This window comes from Pleurodeles waltl, chromosome 3_1 (assembly GCF_031143425.1).
Source record: "Pleurodeles waltl isolate 20211129_DDA chromosome 3_1, aPleWal1.hap1.20221129, whole genome shotgun sequence".
Taxonomy (NCBI): Eukaryota; Metazoa; Chordata; class Amphibia; order Caudata; family Salamandridae; genus Pleurodeles; species Pleurodeles waltl.
The window spans coordinates 1610796962-1610817752 of record NC_090440.1 but is presented as its reverse complement, the minus strand read 5'-3'; the positions used below and the strand labels follow the sequence as shown (position 1 = coordinate 1610817752).

The 20791-nt window shown below is 44.1% G+C and overlaps 1 protein-coding gene across 4 annotated transcripts in view; it reads left to right on the top strand.

Annotated features, from left to right (window-relative positions):
* Positions 1-20791, top strand: part of GALNT3 (polypeptide N-acetylgalactosaminyltransferase 3) — a 681517-nt gene that overhangs the window by 632164 nt on the left and 28562 nt on the right. For all 4 annotated transcript variants that reach the window (XM_069225259.1, XM_069225260.1, XM_069225257.1 and 1 more), the window contains one exon: positions 19893-20045. In XM_069225259.1, coding sequence (XP_069081360.1) covers positions 19893-20045 — 153 coding nt within the window. The remainder of the gene's footprint in view (positions 1-19892; positions 20046-20791) is intronic.

The following is a 20791-nucleotide window of genomic DNA, read 5'->3' as shown; positions in this document are numbered from 1 at the left end:
AGAAGAGATTCCACTTTATGGACCCCAAAAGTGCCTTGTTCTACCTTGACCACACACAACCATTCAGTGTGGACAATCAACTTTTCATAGGGTATGCCGTAGCCAACCAAAGGGAAAGCCATACGAACCAACCATCTGTTGATTGTGTTCCTGATTAAGCTATGCTATTTACTGGCCAAGAAGTAACCCCTGGAGGGCTTGCATGCTCATTCCACCAAAGTAAAGGCTCTGCCTACTACGTTGGCACGTGGAGTACTGGTCCTAGACATCAGTCAGGCTGCATCATAGGCTTTGTATCCCGCATTCACCAAGCCCTACTGCCTGGACAATCAGGTCTGTCAGGATGAGTACTTTTTCTGTCCAGTCTGTCAGGACTTTCCAGTCCAAATCAGTTTTGCAGACCCACATCCAGGGAGTTCTTGCTTTGGTATCTAATCTAAGGAATCTAAGGTAAGGAATCTCTGGCTATAGGAGACTCTATCTAGCCACAGATTCCTTACTGACTCACCCATCCTCCCTGCTCTGCAGACAGTTTTTTAGATACAGGGCTGTTCTCTTTTCAGGGACCGAGTTTCAAACACCAATGGGCCAAAGGACGCCAACTACCAGTGTGCAGGGGTACTGCTCATGAACATTTTCCAGATCCAGTCTGACATCTGGGAATTATTCTAAGGTAAGGAATCTGCAGCTAGATAGTCTGTCTCTATCAAAGGTAGGTAAATTGTTCTTCATGCCCCAACCATTTGGTGCCTGTATCCTGAGTCACATTATGAGGTGTAGCTGGTCTTTGTGCATTGCTACCAGACAGTGAAACAAATGAGAAGCAGTGTTGGCAGGATGGGCCATCTCTGACCTGATGAGGGGGAGGAGTTGTCACTTACCAAACTTGCACATTACAAGGGCTCTGCCTGAGCACATTCGCAAAGAGTTTGGCACTTGTGTTTTGTGACACCAGACAAATTGTTGCCAGAGCAGGGAGGCAGGAAATTCCATGCATCTCTGGGGGTGGAAACCTCCAAAACCTTCTCTTACTTCAAAGCGGGCACCAAGTATAAATAATGGACCCTCAGGCCCAACTGTTCTTTACCCCCTGGACCTGTGGAAGACTCAGAAGGATTTCCATGCTGCTATGCAAGAAGGACTGCTACTCTGTCATCCTGCTGCATGAGTGAAAGAACTGTACCAGCACCTTGAGCCCAGGACCACCACAGTAACTTCAAGGGCTAGTTGGCTGGCTTCTGATGAGAGCTGCAGGGACAGAAAAGTCTCATACTACCTTGAACCCAGCACCTGGACTCTGTCTGCCCTCTGTCCTACCCTCCAAGTGGTGCCACCCCAGTCCTGGCCCTTTGGAAGTGGGCCCGAAGGTGCTCTGCCAGCCCAGCTGTGGTCCAGTGGTCTGAACTGACGCAGTGTGAGCCATCTCCTCGTAGCCCCGGTTCCAAACCGCTACAGCATGACGCATCACCAGCGCCGAACCAAACCATACCTAACTGCTCACACTTTCCTCAGAACTGCCATCTGGTGATGCATTCTGCAAGATGACTCAGGACTTTGCATCACAGCTCCTTGGAACTGCCACTGCGCAATGCGGCTTCGACCCAGGATCTCGAAACGCTCAGCAACCAGGATTTAAGGTACTTTATTCAGTGGCCTAATGTGATCCCTGTATTCAGCCCTCCCTCCATCGTGGTCAGCCTGACCTTGTGACTTGGACCCAGTCTGGCGCAACCAAACCACCACAGATGTTGCTCGGTGTTTCAACTGGTTGGATTTGTGTTGTTTTGGTCTCAAAAAATTACTTACATTTTACTGTAGTTTTATTAATAGGTGTGGGATTTTTCTTGTGTTGTATTTTTACCTTAGTACTATTTGTGTGCTGTACAAATACTTCACACATTGCTCTAAGTTAAGCCTGACTGCTTTGTGCCAAGCTACCAGAGGGTTAAGCACAGGTTAGTTTGGGGTTTGCTTGTAACTTCACCCTGATTGTATTTTTTTCTTGAGTAGGGTTTCACCCTGACATCCAGTAACCCAAATTCCTACATTGGTGTTCAGCGGAGAGAGTAGAACTTGTTTGTGCAGTGCCATACAGTGATCTTCTGTTAAACAAAAATACCAGTTATAGTTTGAGACTATTTCAAGTTTCTTTTAAATGTTTCTTAATTGGCCTTTTTGCCTTTGCGCCTGAAATCACATGTGCAAAGGATAGAGTTTGAACTTACCAACAAGGATGCTTACTTTGTGTCTGAGCCAAAGGAGTTCTCCAAGGAGAGAGAACATAGCATTAAAACCAACACCAGATACTTGGAGCTCCAGAAGGAGCAGAGACCTTGGCAGAGGTTCACCAGTCACTGGCTAGAGCAACAAAAGGGGATGAAGGTATGGAACGGTAAAGAGAGCAGCAGAGTGCAGGTCCTGAAACACAGCACAGAGGCGACAGGGATATCTTGCCTCCAGAAGTGGTGATCCCTTCCTGAGCAGAGAGCAGTGTGTCCTCCTAAGGTCTGTCCCCAGAGGAGCTGAGAGACATGAAAGATGAAAGGGAGTTTAGGCTGCAGATGACCAAGCTGAAGTGGGAAGAGAATAAACTGGCCATAGAAGCAGAGAAAGAGAAGGGTGAGGTTGAGCGAGCCTTGGGCAGGGTGAAATTAGCCATGGAAGAAAGAGGAATGACCCATGAACTAAGTCTCAGAGAGCTGGATATAAGTGCTAGGCAAGTAGAGTCCAGCAATAAAGGTGGCAGTTAACCCACAGTGCTCTCTGGATACAAGAGGGTCCACATTTCAACCAATCTTGCACCTAAATTTATTTTGGGAGCTGACATCGACAGAGGTTGCTCTGGTGATGTATAGGGTCCCTGAGGAGGATTGGGTGGGGGCAGTCTCTAGAGCACATATCTAGTGAGGGGAGGGACAATCTACTAACCCTAGAGAAGGCAAACATGATGAGGCATCCCCCTATGAAAGATACCCATGTCAGAAAGTGTGGTCCTAACCCAGAGAAGTGTATGCAGAAGCTCTGGGACAGTCGGAAGCTGCCCCAGCAGTCCTGGGTGGATTGTGTAGATTTCTTTTGAAAGACACTGGATGATTTGGTGGGGGGCAATGAAGTAAAAGATTATCAGCGGCTGTACAATTTGTTGGCGATACAGATGTTCAAAGGGGCTAAATCCAACCCCCTTCTGTGGTACCTCCCTATGTATGCAAACAGGCATGGCAAGAGGACATCCCACGTCCACTTCAAGGCTTCTGTTAGTCCAGTGATCCTGCTTTTAAGGGTCTTGTTGAATCTCTCAACAAGTTAATTGGTTTGAGGAGTATGGGGTGTGGGTAACTAGTAAGCCTACCCACAATCTTCCCACATGGGCTTCAGGTAGGTTGGCTTGAAATTGGTGCCCCTGTCAGACAACACTTCTTTGGGGAACCCCACTCGGGTAAAAAAAAATCCCCATCAGGGCTGTAGCCACTGCAGATGCAGTCACAGACTTCAGAGGAATGGCATCTGGGTACCTAGTGCACAGTTCACCCAAAACAAGGATAAATGTGTTGCTCAAGGTAGTTTTGAAATCCAGCGGTCCAACAATGTCCATGCCGACCCTTTTAAGAGGGGTGCCACTGAAGGGTAAGGCATTCAGCTGAGCCTAAAGTTTCTTTCCCTGTTTTTCCACTGGCTTGGCAGGTGGGACAGGTCCTGCAGAATGTATCTGAGGGTACCTTCATCCAGGCCTAATAAAAGTGGAAGACAAGCCTGGCAAAGAGCATGTCCTGCCCCAGATGTCTTGCCATGGGTATGTCATGAGCCAGAGCCAGGAGGAAGGCCCTGTAGCTTCATGTTGCCCCATGCACAGGTTCTGTAGGCTCACTATACTGAAGGCCTTTCTCCCAATAGATGAGGTGATCTCTAGAGGTGTCACAAGCTGCCTGGGCCTCAGCTTGCACCTCGTGACCTCTAGAGCTGGGCACTCTTTCTATGTCTTTTAGAACTTTTACCTGGTAGCTTGCCAGCTAGCAAGCTTGGTAAGCACTGGGGCAGCTGTCTCCAGCGTCCCATCATCCTGTTCCATGGGAGTTCTAGGGCTGACTTCTACGTCCCCTGACCTTGGGAGTGAGCTTACAAAATGGTAAAGTAGCCAAACAGGGAAAATGTAAAAACAGGTCTAATATGGTATCAAAGTATTTATATGGGATTCTAGTGCTACACAATCACTATATGGCATTGCACAAACAGAGGTACTGGACCCCACCACTGCCACCGATGTGAGAAATTGGGTTGTTGGTTGAGTGGGCTAAAAGCCTACCCAAATATCAGCCATAATCCTTGTCAGGGTGAATCAAAAAACGTCACTAAGTCAACCTCTGCTTCACTGTCTGGTAGCTTGGTAAAAAAAGGAGTAACGTAGAGGAAACATGTAAAGTATTTATACAGCACACATACAGTAATAAAGTGACCGCATAACACAAAAAAAATGTCACACCAATTTAGAACAGCAGAGTACAATTTAATACATTATTTACACCACAAAGATAAAAACCCAATCAGTAGAACCGGAAATATGTAATTTTAAAGGTTTAGCTGAAAAAAATGGTTAAAAGCACAAAGCGCCAATTGTAATCTGATCGGGCGGACTGGGTCAGAGTCAAAAATTCAGGCCGACTGCAATGTAGCATGTGCCGGATACAGGGAATAGATTAGTCCTGCTGAGAATTGTACCTTATGCTCTTGATTCAGGGCATTGAGTCTTGCAGTGGTTGTTCCAGTGACTGATACAGGGTTTTGCGTCTAGTTGCATTGCTGGTTTTGCTGAGGAGCTGAGAGGGCTGCAATGTGATGTCCGCTTGAGTTGTGTCATGCTGTGTCTGTTCCTATGAGGAGCTGTGAAAGCTGTGATGCGACGTCCAGGTCAAGTTGCATTGCTCTACATCGGTTCTAATGAGGAGTTACAAGGGCTGCGTCGTGCTGCATCAGTTCTGATGAGGACCACAGCTGTACTGGCAGAGCATCATTATCCCCACCTCCAAGGGTCTAGGACTGGGGAGGCACAACTTGAGGGTTAGGACTCACAGCAGGCAATGTCCAGGTGCGGGGTCCAAGGGTGTTGGAGATTTGTTGTGTCCCTGTAGCTCAGAACAGGCCACCCAGCTAGCCATTGGAGTCACTCTTATGGTCCTGGGTTCAAGGTGCAGGTCCAGTCCTCCTTCCTCAAGTGGCAGGGCAGCAGAGAGCTCCTTCTATTAGGCAGGGCAGCAGAGCAGCTTGTGGTAGGTGACAGTGCTGCCCATCCTCATCCTGCCAAAAATGGCCAATCCTGCCAGTACCCACAACCTCCATTGTGATGCTGTCTCGGAGAAATGCACAAAGGTCAACTGCCAACTACACCTAGGAATGTGACCCAGGAACAGGCTGCAGGCATCAAGTGGTTAGGATAGGAAAATGGCAACTTTCTAAAAGTCAGAATTGGGGAATAAAATCTGACTTTACGATTAAAGGCGGTTTAAAATTACAATTCATTAGACACCAACCATTACTTTTCTACCTGCTCCCAATCAAAAGGTATCACTTAATAAACGTAATAGGGTAACCCACGATTATCCTACGGTAGAGGTAGCGCTCATTTTAGTGAAAAATTAATATGTGAGTTTTTTAACTACCAGGACAGATAAATCATAAAAGTACACATCTCACTTTTTAATTACACCCACCCCATGGGCTGTCTAGGGCCTTAGGGTGACTTATATGTAATACAAAAGAGAGTTTAAGGATTGGCAAGAGGGTTATGTTTGCCAAGTTGAATTGGCAGTTTAAAATTGCCAACAAGCAGCAATGGCAGATCTAAGACATGTGTAAAAAGGTTACTTAAGTGGGTGGCACAAATAGTGCTGCAGGCCCACTAGTAGCATTTAATTTACTGGCCCTGGGTGCATGTAGTACCACTTTACTTGGGGCTGATAAGTACATTAAATGTGCCAATTAGTTGTAAGCCAGTTGCACCATATTTTAGCGAGAGAGCACAACCTCCTTAGCACTGGTTAACAGTGGCAAAGTGCACAGTCATGCAGCCACAATAACAAATTCAGAAAAAATTAGAGGGGTGAAGGAAAAAAGTGTGAGTTAAGATTACCGCAAGGCTGGCAGGTTTAATAGAAGATAAAATGAGAAATTACCCGACTGGTTGTGGGGAATAACCATTGTGCAGTGATCAGATTTGTCATAAATGCAAGACACTGTCAGGGAGACCAGATCCTCGGGGCCTGTTCACGTTCCCAACATGCCCACCACAAGACAGCTCCAAAACTCTGATAGAAATATCACAGAGCCTGAGAGAGTCCAAGTGGGGGAAAAGGGGATTAGGTAGGGAACATCTGGGAAGGAGACATGTAGGAAGCAAAAGGTTAAACAACACAATATCAAGATATAATCACAGTTACTTTCAATAGACTATGGTTCTAGGCGTTCTCATACTGTAATCAAGGATAACCTAAGAAATTACTATCACTAGACCTCAAGAATTCTGGGTACCTTAAAAAAATCAAGAATAGGTAATACAATGTTTCTTATGGGCTTTTCATGAAATGTCACATACTATCTAGGAATACAAGAACCTTCTAGGATAATGTTTCAGAACAAACATTGCATTTCAAAAAGGAGGACTACGGCAATCTGAAACATTCCCAGGAAAACAACAGGAATTGTACTAGGAACTTAATCCACACAAAGAATGTCACATTTTGAGTTTAGCGTCTATGCAGAAAATCCAGAAGCCCAGGATAAATATGTGCACTTCAACAAACACTACATATCAAAGTTTTAACTGCCATAAAATGATTGCGCACACTTGTTGGAAGTGAAACGCACACACTGTCAATTCTAACAAGGATATGCACATGGCAAGAAATGATTGTGCAAGGTTTTGCCGATCTGAACACCAAGGTTTACATGCGGGAAATGAATCGCGCACACTGCCGATTCGATGATCGCGCAAGCCTTTGCCGATCCGAACATCAAGGTTTACATGTGGGAAATGAATTGCGCACACTGCCAATTCCAACAAGAATATGCAAATGCCATGAAATGATCGTGCAAGCCTTTGCCGATCCGAACATCAAGGCTTACATGAGAGCAATGACTTTCGTACTCTGAAAGTTCCACGAGTAGGCCCAAGGCTCAAGAATCTCTGAGAACGGGGTTGGGGGCCCAGCCCGACCTCCGCCTTACCACCCTGCTCAAGGATCACCAATATAATGCGGGGCAGGCCTGGAACATCAAGGTAGGCCTCTGGAACAGGAGCTCAGGAAGTTGCTGCTGCTCTGCATCGGGACCTCTGAATAGTGAGCACGTGGAGCTGGGCTGGCTCCCTTATATAGAGTCTGGCCCAGCCCACAAACCACACCCAGTCATGCTGCAGGGAGAGCTTTTAGAAGGTCTTAGAAAGGGACCACACCCTAAAACACTCAGTAAGCCTGCAACAATACATTGCAAATGAACAGTTATTGCAAAAATCATTAATAGTGTTTTTCAAGGTTAAAGTTTGCAATGCAAAAGGTTAACATACTGCATATAAATACAATGGCTGAATTATGTTGTTGCATAAAGGCTGGGTTTTTGCATTTTTGTCGCCCGTAGAGCGCTCACTGTCCTGATGTTGACAGTACTCCCCTCTCCCAGACACGCACTAGGGCCTGGTTTGCCTGGGTTAAGACGATGAAAACGTCTCACTAGTCGTGGCGCATGAACGTCAGATGCGGAAACCCATAAGTTACTTTAGGGACCGTAACCTTTCCAAGAGATCAGATACCACAGGTTACGACCTCTAAGTTTGGAATCCAACACCTGTTTGACTTCGAATACCACTTCCCCTTGTACTAGAACTGGAGCTGGTTGGGAACGTATCTTCTGGACTGCTTTCTTCGGGAGGGAAGTATGGAAAACCGGATGAATACGCAGTGACCAGGGTAACTGCAGTTTATAGGTCATTGGATTAATCTGCTGGAGGACAGTTTAAGGACCTATGAATTTGGTATCAAACATGCTTTTTCTTGAAGTCTATATGTTTTGTAGAAAGCCACACTTTATCACCTGGTTGATACTGAGGTCCTTCACAAGGTTTCTTGTCGTGGTGCTTTTTGTATTTTTGTTTAGCTTTTCCTAAATGCTGTTGAATCAGTTTCTGGGTTTGGTGGAGGTGATGAATCGTTTCCGACACAGCTGGTGTAAGGGAACTTTATTGAGGGATCGTGATGGGCAAGGTATCAGGATGATAGCCAAACAAGCCAAAAAAAGGGTGTGACACCAGTGGAGGTGTGAAACGAGTTATTGTAGGCCAGTCCAGCTAACCAGAGCATTGATGTCCAGGAATGAAGTGCTTTCTCAGCGTAAGCACGCAGATATTGTTTCAATGTCTGATTCAGTCTCTCAGTTTGGCCATCTGTTTGAGGATGATGGCTAGTAGATAGTGTGGATGTAACTTGCAGTGTTTTGCACCACTTTTTCCAGAAATTGGTGGAGGAGCCACCCACCAGTCAGGACAGCCCCTAAGGTGTCCTGAGCTGAGGCGACTCCTGCTTTTAGAAATCCTCCAACTTGAGAGTGGAGGATTCCCCCAATAGGATTAGGGATGTGCCCCCCTCCCCACAGGGAGGAGGCACAAAAAGTGTGTAGCCACCCTCCAGGACAGTATGCCCTCCCAGACCTAAACACACCCCTAAATTCAGTATTTAGGGGCTCCCCAGAACCTAGGAAACTAGATTCCTGCAACCTTAACAAGAAGAAGGACTGCTGACATGAAGCCCTGCAGAGAAGACGGAGACGACAACTGCTTTGGCCCCAGCCCTACCGGGCTGTCTCCCAACTTCAAAGAAAACAACGACGCATCCAACAGGGACCAGCAACCCCTGAAGCCTCAGAGGACTGCCCTGCACCCAAGGACCAAGAAACTTCAGTGAACAGCAGCCTTGTTCAAAAACCTGCAACTTCTTTGCAACTTTAAAGACTTCACGTTTCCCGCCGGAAGCATGGGACTTCCCACCCTGCACCCGACGCCCCCGGCTCGGCCTGCAGAAAACAAATACCTCAGGGAGGACTCCCCAGCGACTGCGAGCCCGTGAGTAACCAGCGATGACCCCCCTCAGTCCCCACAGCGACACCTGCAGAGAGGATCCATAGGCTCCCCCTCATCACAACTACCTGTAACAAGGAACCCGACGCCTGGAACCAACACTGCACCCGCAGCCCCCAGGACCTGAAGGAACCGAACTCCAGTGCAGGAGCGACCCCCAGGTGACCCTCTGCCTAGTACAGGCTACCCCGAGGAGCCCCCCCGTGCCTGCCTGCATCGTTGAAGTGACCCCCGGGTCACTCCATTGTTTTCAATCTAATACCCAACGCCTGTTTGCACCCTGCACCCGGCCGCCCCTGTGCCTCTGAGAGTGAACTTTCTGTGCCTGCTTGTGTCCCCCCCAGTGCCCTACAAAACCCCCCTGGTCTGCCCCCTGAGGACACGGATACTTACCTGCTGGCAGACTGGAACCGGGCACCCCTGCTCTCCATAGAAGCCTATGTGTTTTGGGCACCTCTTTGACCTCTGCACCTGACCGGCCCTGAGCTGCTGGTGTGGTAACTTTAGGGTTGCCCTGAACCCCCAATGGTTGGGCTGCCTATGCCCGAACTTTGAGACTTGTAAGTGCTTTACTTACTTTCAAAACTAACCTTTACTTACCTCCCCCAGGAACTGTTGATTTTTGCACTGTGTCCCCTTTTGAAATAGCTTATTGCCATTTTTACAAAGACTGTACATGATATTGTGTTCATTCAAAGTTCCTAAAGTATCTAAGTGAAGTACCTTACATTTAAAGTGTTTGATGTAAACCTAGAACCTATGGTTCTTAAAATAAACTAAGAAAATATATTTTTCAATATAAAAACCTATTGTCCTGGAGTAAGTCTTTGAGTGTGTGTTCCTCATTTATTGCCTGTGTGTGTACAACAAATGCTTAACACTACCCTCTGATAAGCCTACTGCTCGACCACACTACCACAAAATAAAGCATTAGAATTATCTCTTTTTGCCACTATCTTACCTCTAAGGGGAACCCTTGGACTCTGTGCATACTATTTCTTACTTTGAAATAGCATATACAGAGCAAACTTCCTAAATCATGTCCATATTCCGTGAGACTATCTACCACCACAAGGATTACTGAGTGCTGTTGAACCACTGGTAGTCCTGTAATGAAGTCTAAAGAGATGTGTTCCCAAGGTCAACGTGGAGTTGGGAGCGGATGCAACAAACCTTTTGGTTTTGAATGACTTGTCTTGATGCGAGCACAGACTTCGCAGTTAGTGACCATTGTTTTGACGTCTTTTGTCAGAGTAGGCCACCAAAAGTAGCGTTGGATTAATTCAAGAGTTTTAGGAGTGCCTGGGTGACCTGCCGTAGGTATAGCATGCAACCAATGAAATGCTAACTTGCGAAACTTGGTAGTGGGCACGAACAAACGAGCATCATGGAAAGGTAGTCCTTGCTTGATTGATCTTTTAGGATCTGCTTGAGCCCATGCCTGCCATTTCTCAATGGTGAAGTGTACTGCCATTTGATAAAGTTTGTTTTGACCAATGACTTTGTGTTTCACCACTGCGCATATTAGTTGCTCAATGTTCACCAGTAGCACATGGTATGTTTTGTTCAGTTGAGCCGCCTATTGGCTTTGACATGGCATTAGCCATTACTTTCTGTTTTCAGTTGAGCCGCCTATGGGCTTTGACATTGCATTAGCCATTACATTCTGTATTCTGCCTATTGGCTTTGACATGCTGTATCCAGTCTAGCCGCCTATTGGCTTTGACATTGCATTCCTATTGGCTTTGACATGATGTATTCAATTTAGCTGCCTATTGACTTTGATATGCTATTAGATATTCTGCCTATGGGCTTTGACATGATATCATATATTACATTTTGTATTCAGCTATACATTGCATTTTATATTCAGCTTAACTGCCTATTGGCTTTGACATCATATTATACATTACACTTTGTATTCAGCTCCGCTGCCTATTGGCTTTGACATGATATTATACATTGCATTTTGTATTCAGCTCAGCTGCCTATGGGCTTTGACATGATATTATACATTGCATTTTGTATTCAGCTCAGCTGCCTATTGGCTTTGACATGACACTAGACATTGCATTTGATATTTAGGTTAGCTGCCTATTGCCTTTAACATGACATTGCATTTGATACTTAGGTTAGCTGCCCATTGCCTTTAACGTGGAGTTAGACATTGCAGTTGAGAATCCAAGCTGTATTTTTCCAAGCTGTGTTTTTGCACCAGAGAACCAAGATGTTTTGTTCTCACAGTAGACTAGACATGATAAGAGAGAGTACATGGGTGTTGTTCTCTCTGCTTGAGCTTGGGAACAGGAGTAGTCTTGGAGACCTGGCCAGTCTCCAAAAGGCTTGCTCAGTTTCTCAGGTCTGAGAGGAGGGGGCACACCTTTGTAACGAATGTAACAGGCTGCAGAAGTCAGATTCGAATCTGCCGGACCTCGTGCTGGAGCTTGGCGCCAGCTGCCAGCAATCCCGTGTGGGTAGATGAATCTCTTTCTCGTGGCTGACAGGGGTCATCAGCTTGCAGACCTTAGAAAGATGAAGCTGTAGATAGTTCCCACACGGTGAAGTATTTGTTTTGCTTTGCATTCAATATCTTATAAATATAACCTGCTGTGTATATTGCAAACTGATATATTTTGTTTGATTAACGCGGACTTGAAAGCTACTAATTCGTCATACATAAAAATTGGGGTTGGGGAAGAATTAACAACAATAAAAGTCTTCTTTGACCTCAGAAGTGCATTTCTGGTGTGTTATGTTAGTGCTTAGAAACTAGATAAGAGGAAAGCACTACATGAAGGAATTACGGATGTCTTCAAAGAAGTCTTCGGTTTTTATGATGCAGAGGACTTTGTCTGGAGCAAGGATAGCTCTGGAAGGCTGGATTGTAGGCAGCGTGGTAGACTCTTGGCGGGACAAGGCATCTACCTTATGATTGTCTTTACCAGGAGGAAAAGTTGCCACAAAATCGAACTCAGCAAAAAACAGCATCCAGCGTAATTGCCGAGGAGTCAAAAGTCTAGCTGATCTCATGAACTGGAGATTGCGATGATCAATACATACTGTCATAGTGTACTTGGCACCCAACAAATGATGTCTCCACTCTTTAAAGGCACCACAGATCGGCAGAAGCTCTTTTTCAGCAATGACATAGTTCTGTTCAGCTTCGTTCAGCTTTCGAGACAAGTAAGCTACAGGATGAAGTTGGCCAGTGTCTTTACTTTGTTGTAACAAGACTGCACCAATTGCCGCATCTGAGGCATCTGCTTTAACTATGAATGGACGATCCACATCAGGGTGAGTCAAGACTGGGGCAGTGGAAAAGGCTTCTTTCAAAGTTGAAAAGGCTCGGTCAGCTTCTGGAGACCATACAAATTTTTCTTTCTTTCTCAATAACTTGGTGATTGGTGCCACTGTTTGCGAGAAATGGTTTATAAACCTGCAATAAAATTTGCAAAACCCAGGAAACACTGTACATCTTGAACAGTCTCTGGAGTGGCCCAATCAGATACAGCTTGTACTTTCTTTTCTGCCATGACCATACCTTGAGGGGTAAGGATAACCCCTAAAAACTCAACTGTGGTAACATGAAACTCACACTTGGTTAGTTTGCAGTATAAATGATGCTTTCGAAGAGCTGTGAGAACCTTCTTGACATGTTTTACATGTTCTTTTTCATTGTCAGAGTAGATCAAAAATATCATCGATATAAACTATTGCAAATATATCGAGATACTCTCTAAGGACGTCATTCAGGAAAAACTGAAATGCTGCTGGAGCATTGCACAAATCTAAAGGGCATGACGGTGTATTCAAAAAGACCATATCTTGTCTTGAATGCAGTTTTCCATTCGTCGCCTTCTCTCATTCTGACTAAATGGTAAGCACCTCGTAGATCGAGCTTAGTGTAAATCTTTGCTTTTTTCACTTGATCCAACAAGACAGGAATCAGAGGCAAGGGGTATTTGTTCTTGATTGTGACCTTGTTCAAACCCCTATAGTCAATACAGATTTGAAGGTCCCCATTTGCCTTAGGGACAAAAAACAAAGGATAAGCTGCAGGAGACTTGGAAGGGTGGATGAAACCATTCTCTAAGAATTGATCTAGGTACTTTCGTAAGTGTTGATTCTCATGTTCTGATAAGGAGTACAGACGACAGCTAGGGAGTATCGCACCTGGAGTTAGATCAATTTGGCAGTCATAAGGTCTATGAGGAGGCAAAGTTTCTGCTTCTTTTTCATCGAATACATCTTCATAGGACAAATACTGCCTGGGCAACATTATTTCTTTCTCTGCTGCAGTGGCTATGTGGAAGTTGCAATTTTTGGCGACTTGAGACGTCTGGAGACATTTCTTATTACATAGGGCGGAAGAGAACACGACTTTCCGTTCTGCCCAGTTAATCTCAGGATTGCAATGAGCTTCCCTTCGTGTTTGGTTCTTTGATTTCCCCCATCACAGATCGCCGACAAGGGGACAGTCTGAAGAATTACTGGGCCTCCAGTCAAGAGTTTTCCATCTACTGCTTGTATTATCTCTGGAGTCTTCTTCTTGGTGCATGGGATCCCCCATGCGCAAACCAATTGGGCATCAACAAAGTTCCTGGTAGCCCCAGAATCTATGAGGGACTTTTTAAAATAGTTCTTTTTCTTTACTTGAACTTTTATGCCCAGCTTGAGATGTCTAGACTGTGAAGGGTCCACGGTGACACCCAAGAGCAACCCTTCTTTACATCTTGGGTAATTTCGTTTTCCGGCTCGACTTGTACATTGGCTGCAAGTTTCTGGACAGGACCTCATTTGCTCTTTGGTTTTTATTGGACAATCTTTGGCAAAATTACCCTTGCGTCCGCAATAAAGACATTTTCCATTCTTTCTACGTAGGTCCTTTTCATCTTTGGTCAAAGGTCTCCTTATAGTTCCGATTTCCATAGGTTCCGGAGTTCTCTCTTTCTGGGTTCTTGATTCTCCATGATCGTGAACACGCCAAGAATATTTCTCAGTCTTTTTGCGTGTTCCCCTTCGTTCTGCTAGACGATGATCCAGTCTCAAAACAAGGTTTATTACATCTCGACAATCTGTAGGTTGTGGGTCTATCTGGGCAAGAATGTCCTTTAACTCATCCTTGAGTCCTTTGTAGAACAAGGCTGCTTGCTTTTCTTCTGTCCAGGATGTCTCAGATACCAGCCTATTAAAATTCGCTAAGTAAGAAACTAGATCTTGGTTACCTTGTCGCAAGTCTAGTAGTTCACGATCTACCAACAAGGTCACTATTCTTCAATCAAACACTCGTTTAAACTCACAAACAAAATGTCTGCAATTGTAAAGCAGGGGACTGTCTTTACGCACAAGAGGGATTGCCCAGGTGGCTGCGTCTCCAGTCAGGTAATATAACAAGAAAGCCACTCTGGATTGGGCATCAGGGAAAGTGTTTGGTCAGCAGGTAAAATGTAATTCCACTTGAACCAAGAAAGATTGCGCTTTCATGGGATCGCCTGAAAAACATTCTGGAGGAGCTAGGGGAATAGCTGAGGGAACGTTGAGGGAAATGTTTGTAGGAGGATTACCTCCAGAAGCTTGAGAAGAAGGACCAGGCCAAGACACACCCAAAGGACTTTGTTCCTTCTTTTCTACCCTTTCCTGCAACTGTCTCACTCTCTCAGCTAAGCTGGTTGCTATATCCTTTGATGACACTACCTCTGCTTGGAGCTGCGTGATAACCTTGACTAGCTCATCCAGTGTGGCCATGTTGAGAACACACACAAACCAGGAGGATAATAGATTTTTGGGCTCACTATTCTGTCAGGGAGACCAGATCCTCGGGCCTGTGCATGTTCCCAACATGCCCACCACTAGACAGCTCCAAAACTCTGATAGAAATATCACAGAGCCTGAGAGAGTCCAAGTGGGGGAAAAGGGAACTAGGTAGGGAACAGCTGGGAAGGAGACCTGTAGGAAGCAAAAGGTTAAACAACACAATATCAAGATATAATCAGTTACTTTCACTAGACTATGGTTCTAGGCGTTCTCATGCTCTGGGTACCTGGAAAAAAATCAAGAATAGTTAATACAATGTTTCTTATGGGCTTTTCATGAAATGTCACATACTGTCTAGGAATACAAGAACCTACTAGGATAATGTTTCAGAACAAACATTGCATTTCAAACATGAGGACTAAGGCAATCTGAAACATTCCCAGGAAAACAATAGGAATTGTACTAGGAACTTAATTTGCACAAAGAATGTCACATTTTGAGTTTAGCGTCTATGCAGAAAATCCAGAAGCCCAGGATAAATGTGTGCACTTCAGCAAACAATACATAACTAAGCTTTAACTGCCATGAAATGGTTGCACACACTGTTTCCAATTTGAACATCAAATTTTACTTGTTGGAAATGAAACGCACACACTGTCAATTCTAACAAGGATATGCAAATGCCAAGAAATGATCGCGCAAGGTTTTGCCGATCTGAACACCAAGGTTTACATGCGGAAAATGAATCGCGCACACTGCCAATTCGAACATGAATGTGCAAATGTCATGAAATGATCACGCAAGCCTTTGCCGATCTGAACACCAAGGTTTACATGCGGGAAATGAATCGCGCACACTGCTGATTCCAAAAAGAATATGCAACTCCCATGAAATGATCGCGCAAGCCTTTGCCGTCCCGAACATCAAGGTTTACATGTGGGAAATGAATCGCGCACACTGCCGATTCCAACAAGAATATGCAAATGCATTGAAATGATCGCGCAAGCCTTTGCCGATGTGAACATCAAGGTTTACATGCTGGAAATGAATCGCGCAGACTGCCGATTCCAACAAGAATATGCAAATGCCATGAAATGATCGCGCAAGCCTTTGCCGATCCGAACATCAAGGTTTATATGCAGGAAATGAATTGCGCACACTGCTGATTCTAACAAAAATATGCAAATGCCATGAAATGATCACGCAAGCCTTTGCCGACCCGAACATCAAGGTTTATATGTGGGAAATGAATCGCGCACACTGCAGATTCCAACAAGAATATGCAAATGCCATGAAATGATCGCGCAAGCCTTTGCCGATGCGAACATCAAGGTTTACATGCTGGAAATGAATCGCGCAGACTGCCGATTCCAACAAGAATATGCAAATGCCATGAAATGATCGCGCAAGCCTTTGGCGATCCGAACATCAAGGTTTACATGCAGGAAATAAATCGCGCACACTGCCGATTCCAACAAGAATATGCAAATGTCATGAAATGATCGCGCAAGACTTTGCCTATCCGAACATCAAGGTTAACATGCGGGAAATGAATTGCGCACATTGCCGATTCCAACATGAATATGCAAATGCCATGAAATGATCGAGCAAGCCTTTGCCGATCCGAACATCAAGGTTTATATGCAGGAAATGAATTGCGCACACTGCTGATTCTAACAAAAATATGCAAATGCCATGAAATGATCACGCAAGCCTTTGCCGACCCGAACATCAAGGTTTATATGTGGGAAATGAATCGCGCACACTGCAGATTCCAACAAGAATATGCAAATGCCATGAAATGATCGCGCAAGCCTTTGCCGATGCGAACATCAAGGTTTACATGCTGGAAATGAATCGCGCAGACTGCCGATTCCAACAAGAATATGCAAATGCCATGAAATGATCGCGCAAGCCTTTGGCGATCCGAACATCAAGGTTTACATGCAGGAAATAAATCGCGCACACTGCCGATTCCAACAAGAATATGCAAATGTCATGAAATGATCGCGCAAGACTTTGCCTATCCGAACATCAAGGTTAACATGCGGGAAATGAATTGCGCACATTGCCGATTCCAACATGAATATGCAAATGCCATGAAATGATCGAGCAAGCCTTTGCCGATCCGAACATCAAGATTTACATGAGGGAAATGACTTGTGTACTCTGAAAGTTCCATGAGTAGGCCCAAGACTCAAGAATCTCTGAGAACGGGGTCGGGGGCCCAGCCCATCTCCGCCTTACCACCCTGCTCAAGGATCACCAATATAATGTGGGGTAGGCCTGGAACATCAAGGTAGGCCTCCGGAACAGGAAAGTTGCTGCTGCTCTGCACCGGAACCTCTGAGCACGTGGCACTTGGAGCTGGGCTGGCTCCCTTATGTAGAGTCTGGCCCAGTCCACAAACCACACCCAGTCATGCTGCAGGGAAAGCTTCTAGAAGGTCCTAGAAAGGGACCACACCCTAACACACTCAGTAAGCCTGCAGCAATACATAGCAAATGAACAGTTATTGCAAACATTATTAATAGTGTTTTTCAAGGTTAAAGTCTGCAATGCAAAAGGTTAACATACTGCATATAAATACAATGCATGAATTATGTCCTTGCATAAAGGCTGGGTTTTTGCATTTTTGTCGCCCGTAGAGCGTGCACTGTCCTGATGTTGACAGACACTTTTTTTTTTAGGAATTAAATTAGTTGCATTAAGCAGTGGTTGGCTTATGCAAAGAAGCTACCCACCATATATCTTGTGAGATGCCATTTTACATATAGAGGGTCTATAAGCAGCAAAGGGCCAGCCATCTTGAAATTCTTCTGAGACCTACCCTGCCACAGGCATCTATAGGTGATTGCTGATAGGCTTTCTAAGTTCCTTTCCAAACTCTGCACATATGTCCCAAAATGCTGTGTTCTGGCAGTATATTCATTACTCTAACTTCTATCATGACACTTCACAACAGGTCTGATACGTCACAGCATACTTCAGTCATGCCTGATTTTAAAAAGATTCATAGAAGGAATTTAACATGTTAAGGTTTGAGATCTGCTCCTCGGAGTGAGATGTGTGAGGAGCTAAGAGTGTAGATCTTCACTGCCTAATTTCGAGCTGATCACTCAGCATTCTATAGTTTGGAGATAGAAGCTCTCAATTTACTGATATTTATCTGGGAGCTTCATTAGTGCCTGCTTTAGATCTGAGAGCTTCCCAGTGTCTGGTTACAAGCAGATGTCTGAGAAGTGTGTTGTTTGAAGCCATGAACAGCAGCCCTGTTTAGAGCAGAAGCAGAATGTAGTTTGAAGCTGTGAAATAGCAGTGTCTGGTTTGAAGCTGAGGCGTGTCTTGCCTTGTTTGACCTAGAATAGGAGGTTTGAAATTGGAAGCTCAATAGTGTCTTGGGTAAAGCTGGGAGCCGAGGTGTGTCTTGGTTAGACCCAGGCACTCAGCTGGGTCGGGTTTACAGTTCACCAACATCAGCTGGGAAGTCGTGATACTTGATTCAGAGCACATTGCTCTGTGATGTATGGATGGGAGATAGAGATCATATAGGGGCTGACATTGCCTAGTTGGTAGTTGGAGACTCCGCAGTGTTGATTTATGTGCCGGAGATCACTCAGAACAAGTCACCAGCAGTAGTAGCAGTATTCAAATTCTTCATCTGCGTGTGCTTGTGAGTCTTAGATCTGTAGTAGGCCCTGCAGTTAGATTGAGAGCGCTAGATCGTACTTTGCAGCTGTTGCTGTATCTAGGTAATGTTTAATGTGATTTTCTTTTTATTAAGTAATTACTAGGCGATTCACCTCTCAAGGTTAATTTCCAAGTAATTGATATGTGTTATTTTTTCTTCTTCCAGTTGCATTAATCAACTCATTTTAATTCAATTTTTTTTTCACTTATAAATGCACTATTGCACCATCTAATGAGGGTTGTTTCCAATATCTTTTTAAATTTCAATATATTGTTATTAAGTCTAGTGTTAGCCAGGACCTTTTCATTTTACAAAAATTAGACATATAATATACTTAGTTATAGAGACTTTCAGCCAGACCCCTTCCATCAGTCTGTCGTTATCAGTCGCATTTTTCTTCCACTCACTGCAACATAGAGCATGGAGCTAAGAATCTGTCCACTTATATAATTAAATAACTTGACTGAGTGACTGCATTCTGCTCTTTCACAAGGAGGCTATACACACCCAAACAGTTCCCTTCAGTGCCATGGACAATTGTAGCAATGTGCTTTGTGAGATCAAAAAAATATTTTTGTTTTTAGCAAATATTTTCTTAATAGTGTTAATGCCCAGAAGCTCTCCCAACAACAAAGCTTTACAAATACCATAACAAAACAAGCATTGACAAAGCCAAAAAAATGGCAGTCGACGCCAAACCAATATGTTATTTATTTATGGATTTACTTTATATAGGGTATTCCACCTGCCTTTTAAGGTCTTGTATTAAGACTGCTTCAGCTATCTGCTGTTGAAAGAATTATTCTGAACAATACATTATAAATAGTGGACTTTAGGTGAGCCCCTTGCTCGTCACTGGATAGTTGCCATGTGTCTCTTTCTTCCTTACTCCTGAATCAAAGGCTTCCCTGTCAATTCTTGTGTTTGGCCCATGGAGGGAGCATATAAGTCTCACCACAATTTGAATCCTTCCATTGTTTTTGTTGGTCCTTGCATACAGTGTTTGACTTTAAGCCCCCTCATTTAACCTCACTCTCTTTATTAAAATATACCCCTCCCAACTCCCTGGCACCAGTGCCTCCATTAGAACCCTTAGATGCACAACATTTTGTATTTAAAAAAAAAGCATTGGCAATGCCAATGCATTTTATGGCAAAACATATTGCCTTTGCCAATGCTTGTTTATCCCACTTGTCAGAAGTAGCTCAGATGTCAAACTGTGTTAGTAATATCCACCTGTTATATAATGTCAATACTTTGTATGATTTAAAGTATCTGTTATGAGTATGTAATACGTGTGTATCTAATACTGGTTTTATCTTTTGTTTTTAGTATTTTGAGTACACTAAGCACCGTGAAATTCGACATAACACAGAAAAAGAATTGTGTTTGTATGCTGTTAAAGGGCCAGTGTGCCTTAAACAGTGCAGCTACAGAGGAACAGAGACCATCACCTCTGCAGACGAAGTGTGGGAACTTAGAAAGGTACTTTTGAAAGTATATGTTTGAGAGAACATATACAAACATTTATTTAAACCATTGCTTAAGGATCCCATCAACGGAAATAGTGTGTGAGCGGGCACCTCTGAAAAATTCTGTCTAGTAGTCTACAGCAACCCAAATATGTGCTTAAGGAAAGATCCACAGTTTTGCATAAAAGTAATCAATGAATCACGTGGTATAACTGCTCCAAAAATGTTGAACACTGTCATAAATTGAGTAAGAAATGATGCATTTCTCGATTCTTTAAGATTCCAGATGGTATTTGCTTTCCTGCCCCGGTATTATGGTTTCATTTGTTTGCAGTCGTTATTCATACAAAATTGGATTCTATATCAGCAATACAGTCATTGAAAAATGCAGCTCATATCATGGTAATTCTATTCCTAATGTTTCTAAAACATTCAGTGGTGATGTTTATAAATAAGATAGGGGCAATGATATTTGTTAAGCGGTAGAATAACAGAAAATATTGTAAGATTATGACAGTATTTTACAGTTTTTTACTTTGATAAAACCAGACCTCCCCCTTTCCTTGAGCTAACTAAGCTAAACATAGTACCAAAAAGGAGCCTACTCTGTTGTTATAGATTGTCAACACCCACTTACCTTTTTTGAAACAATAGAAGCAGTGTTCAATAGAGACAGAAGCTATTGTCCATATCTCTGCAGCCATGTTGTCCTTGAATAGGCAGATAAGCTTGTTAGAGAACTCGACCTGCCTTTATGTA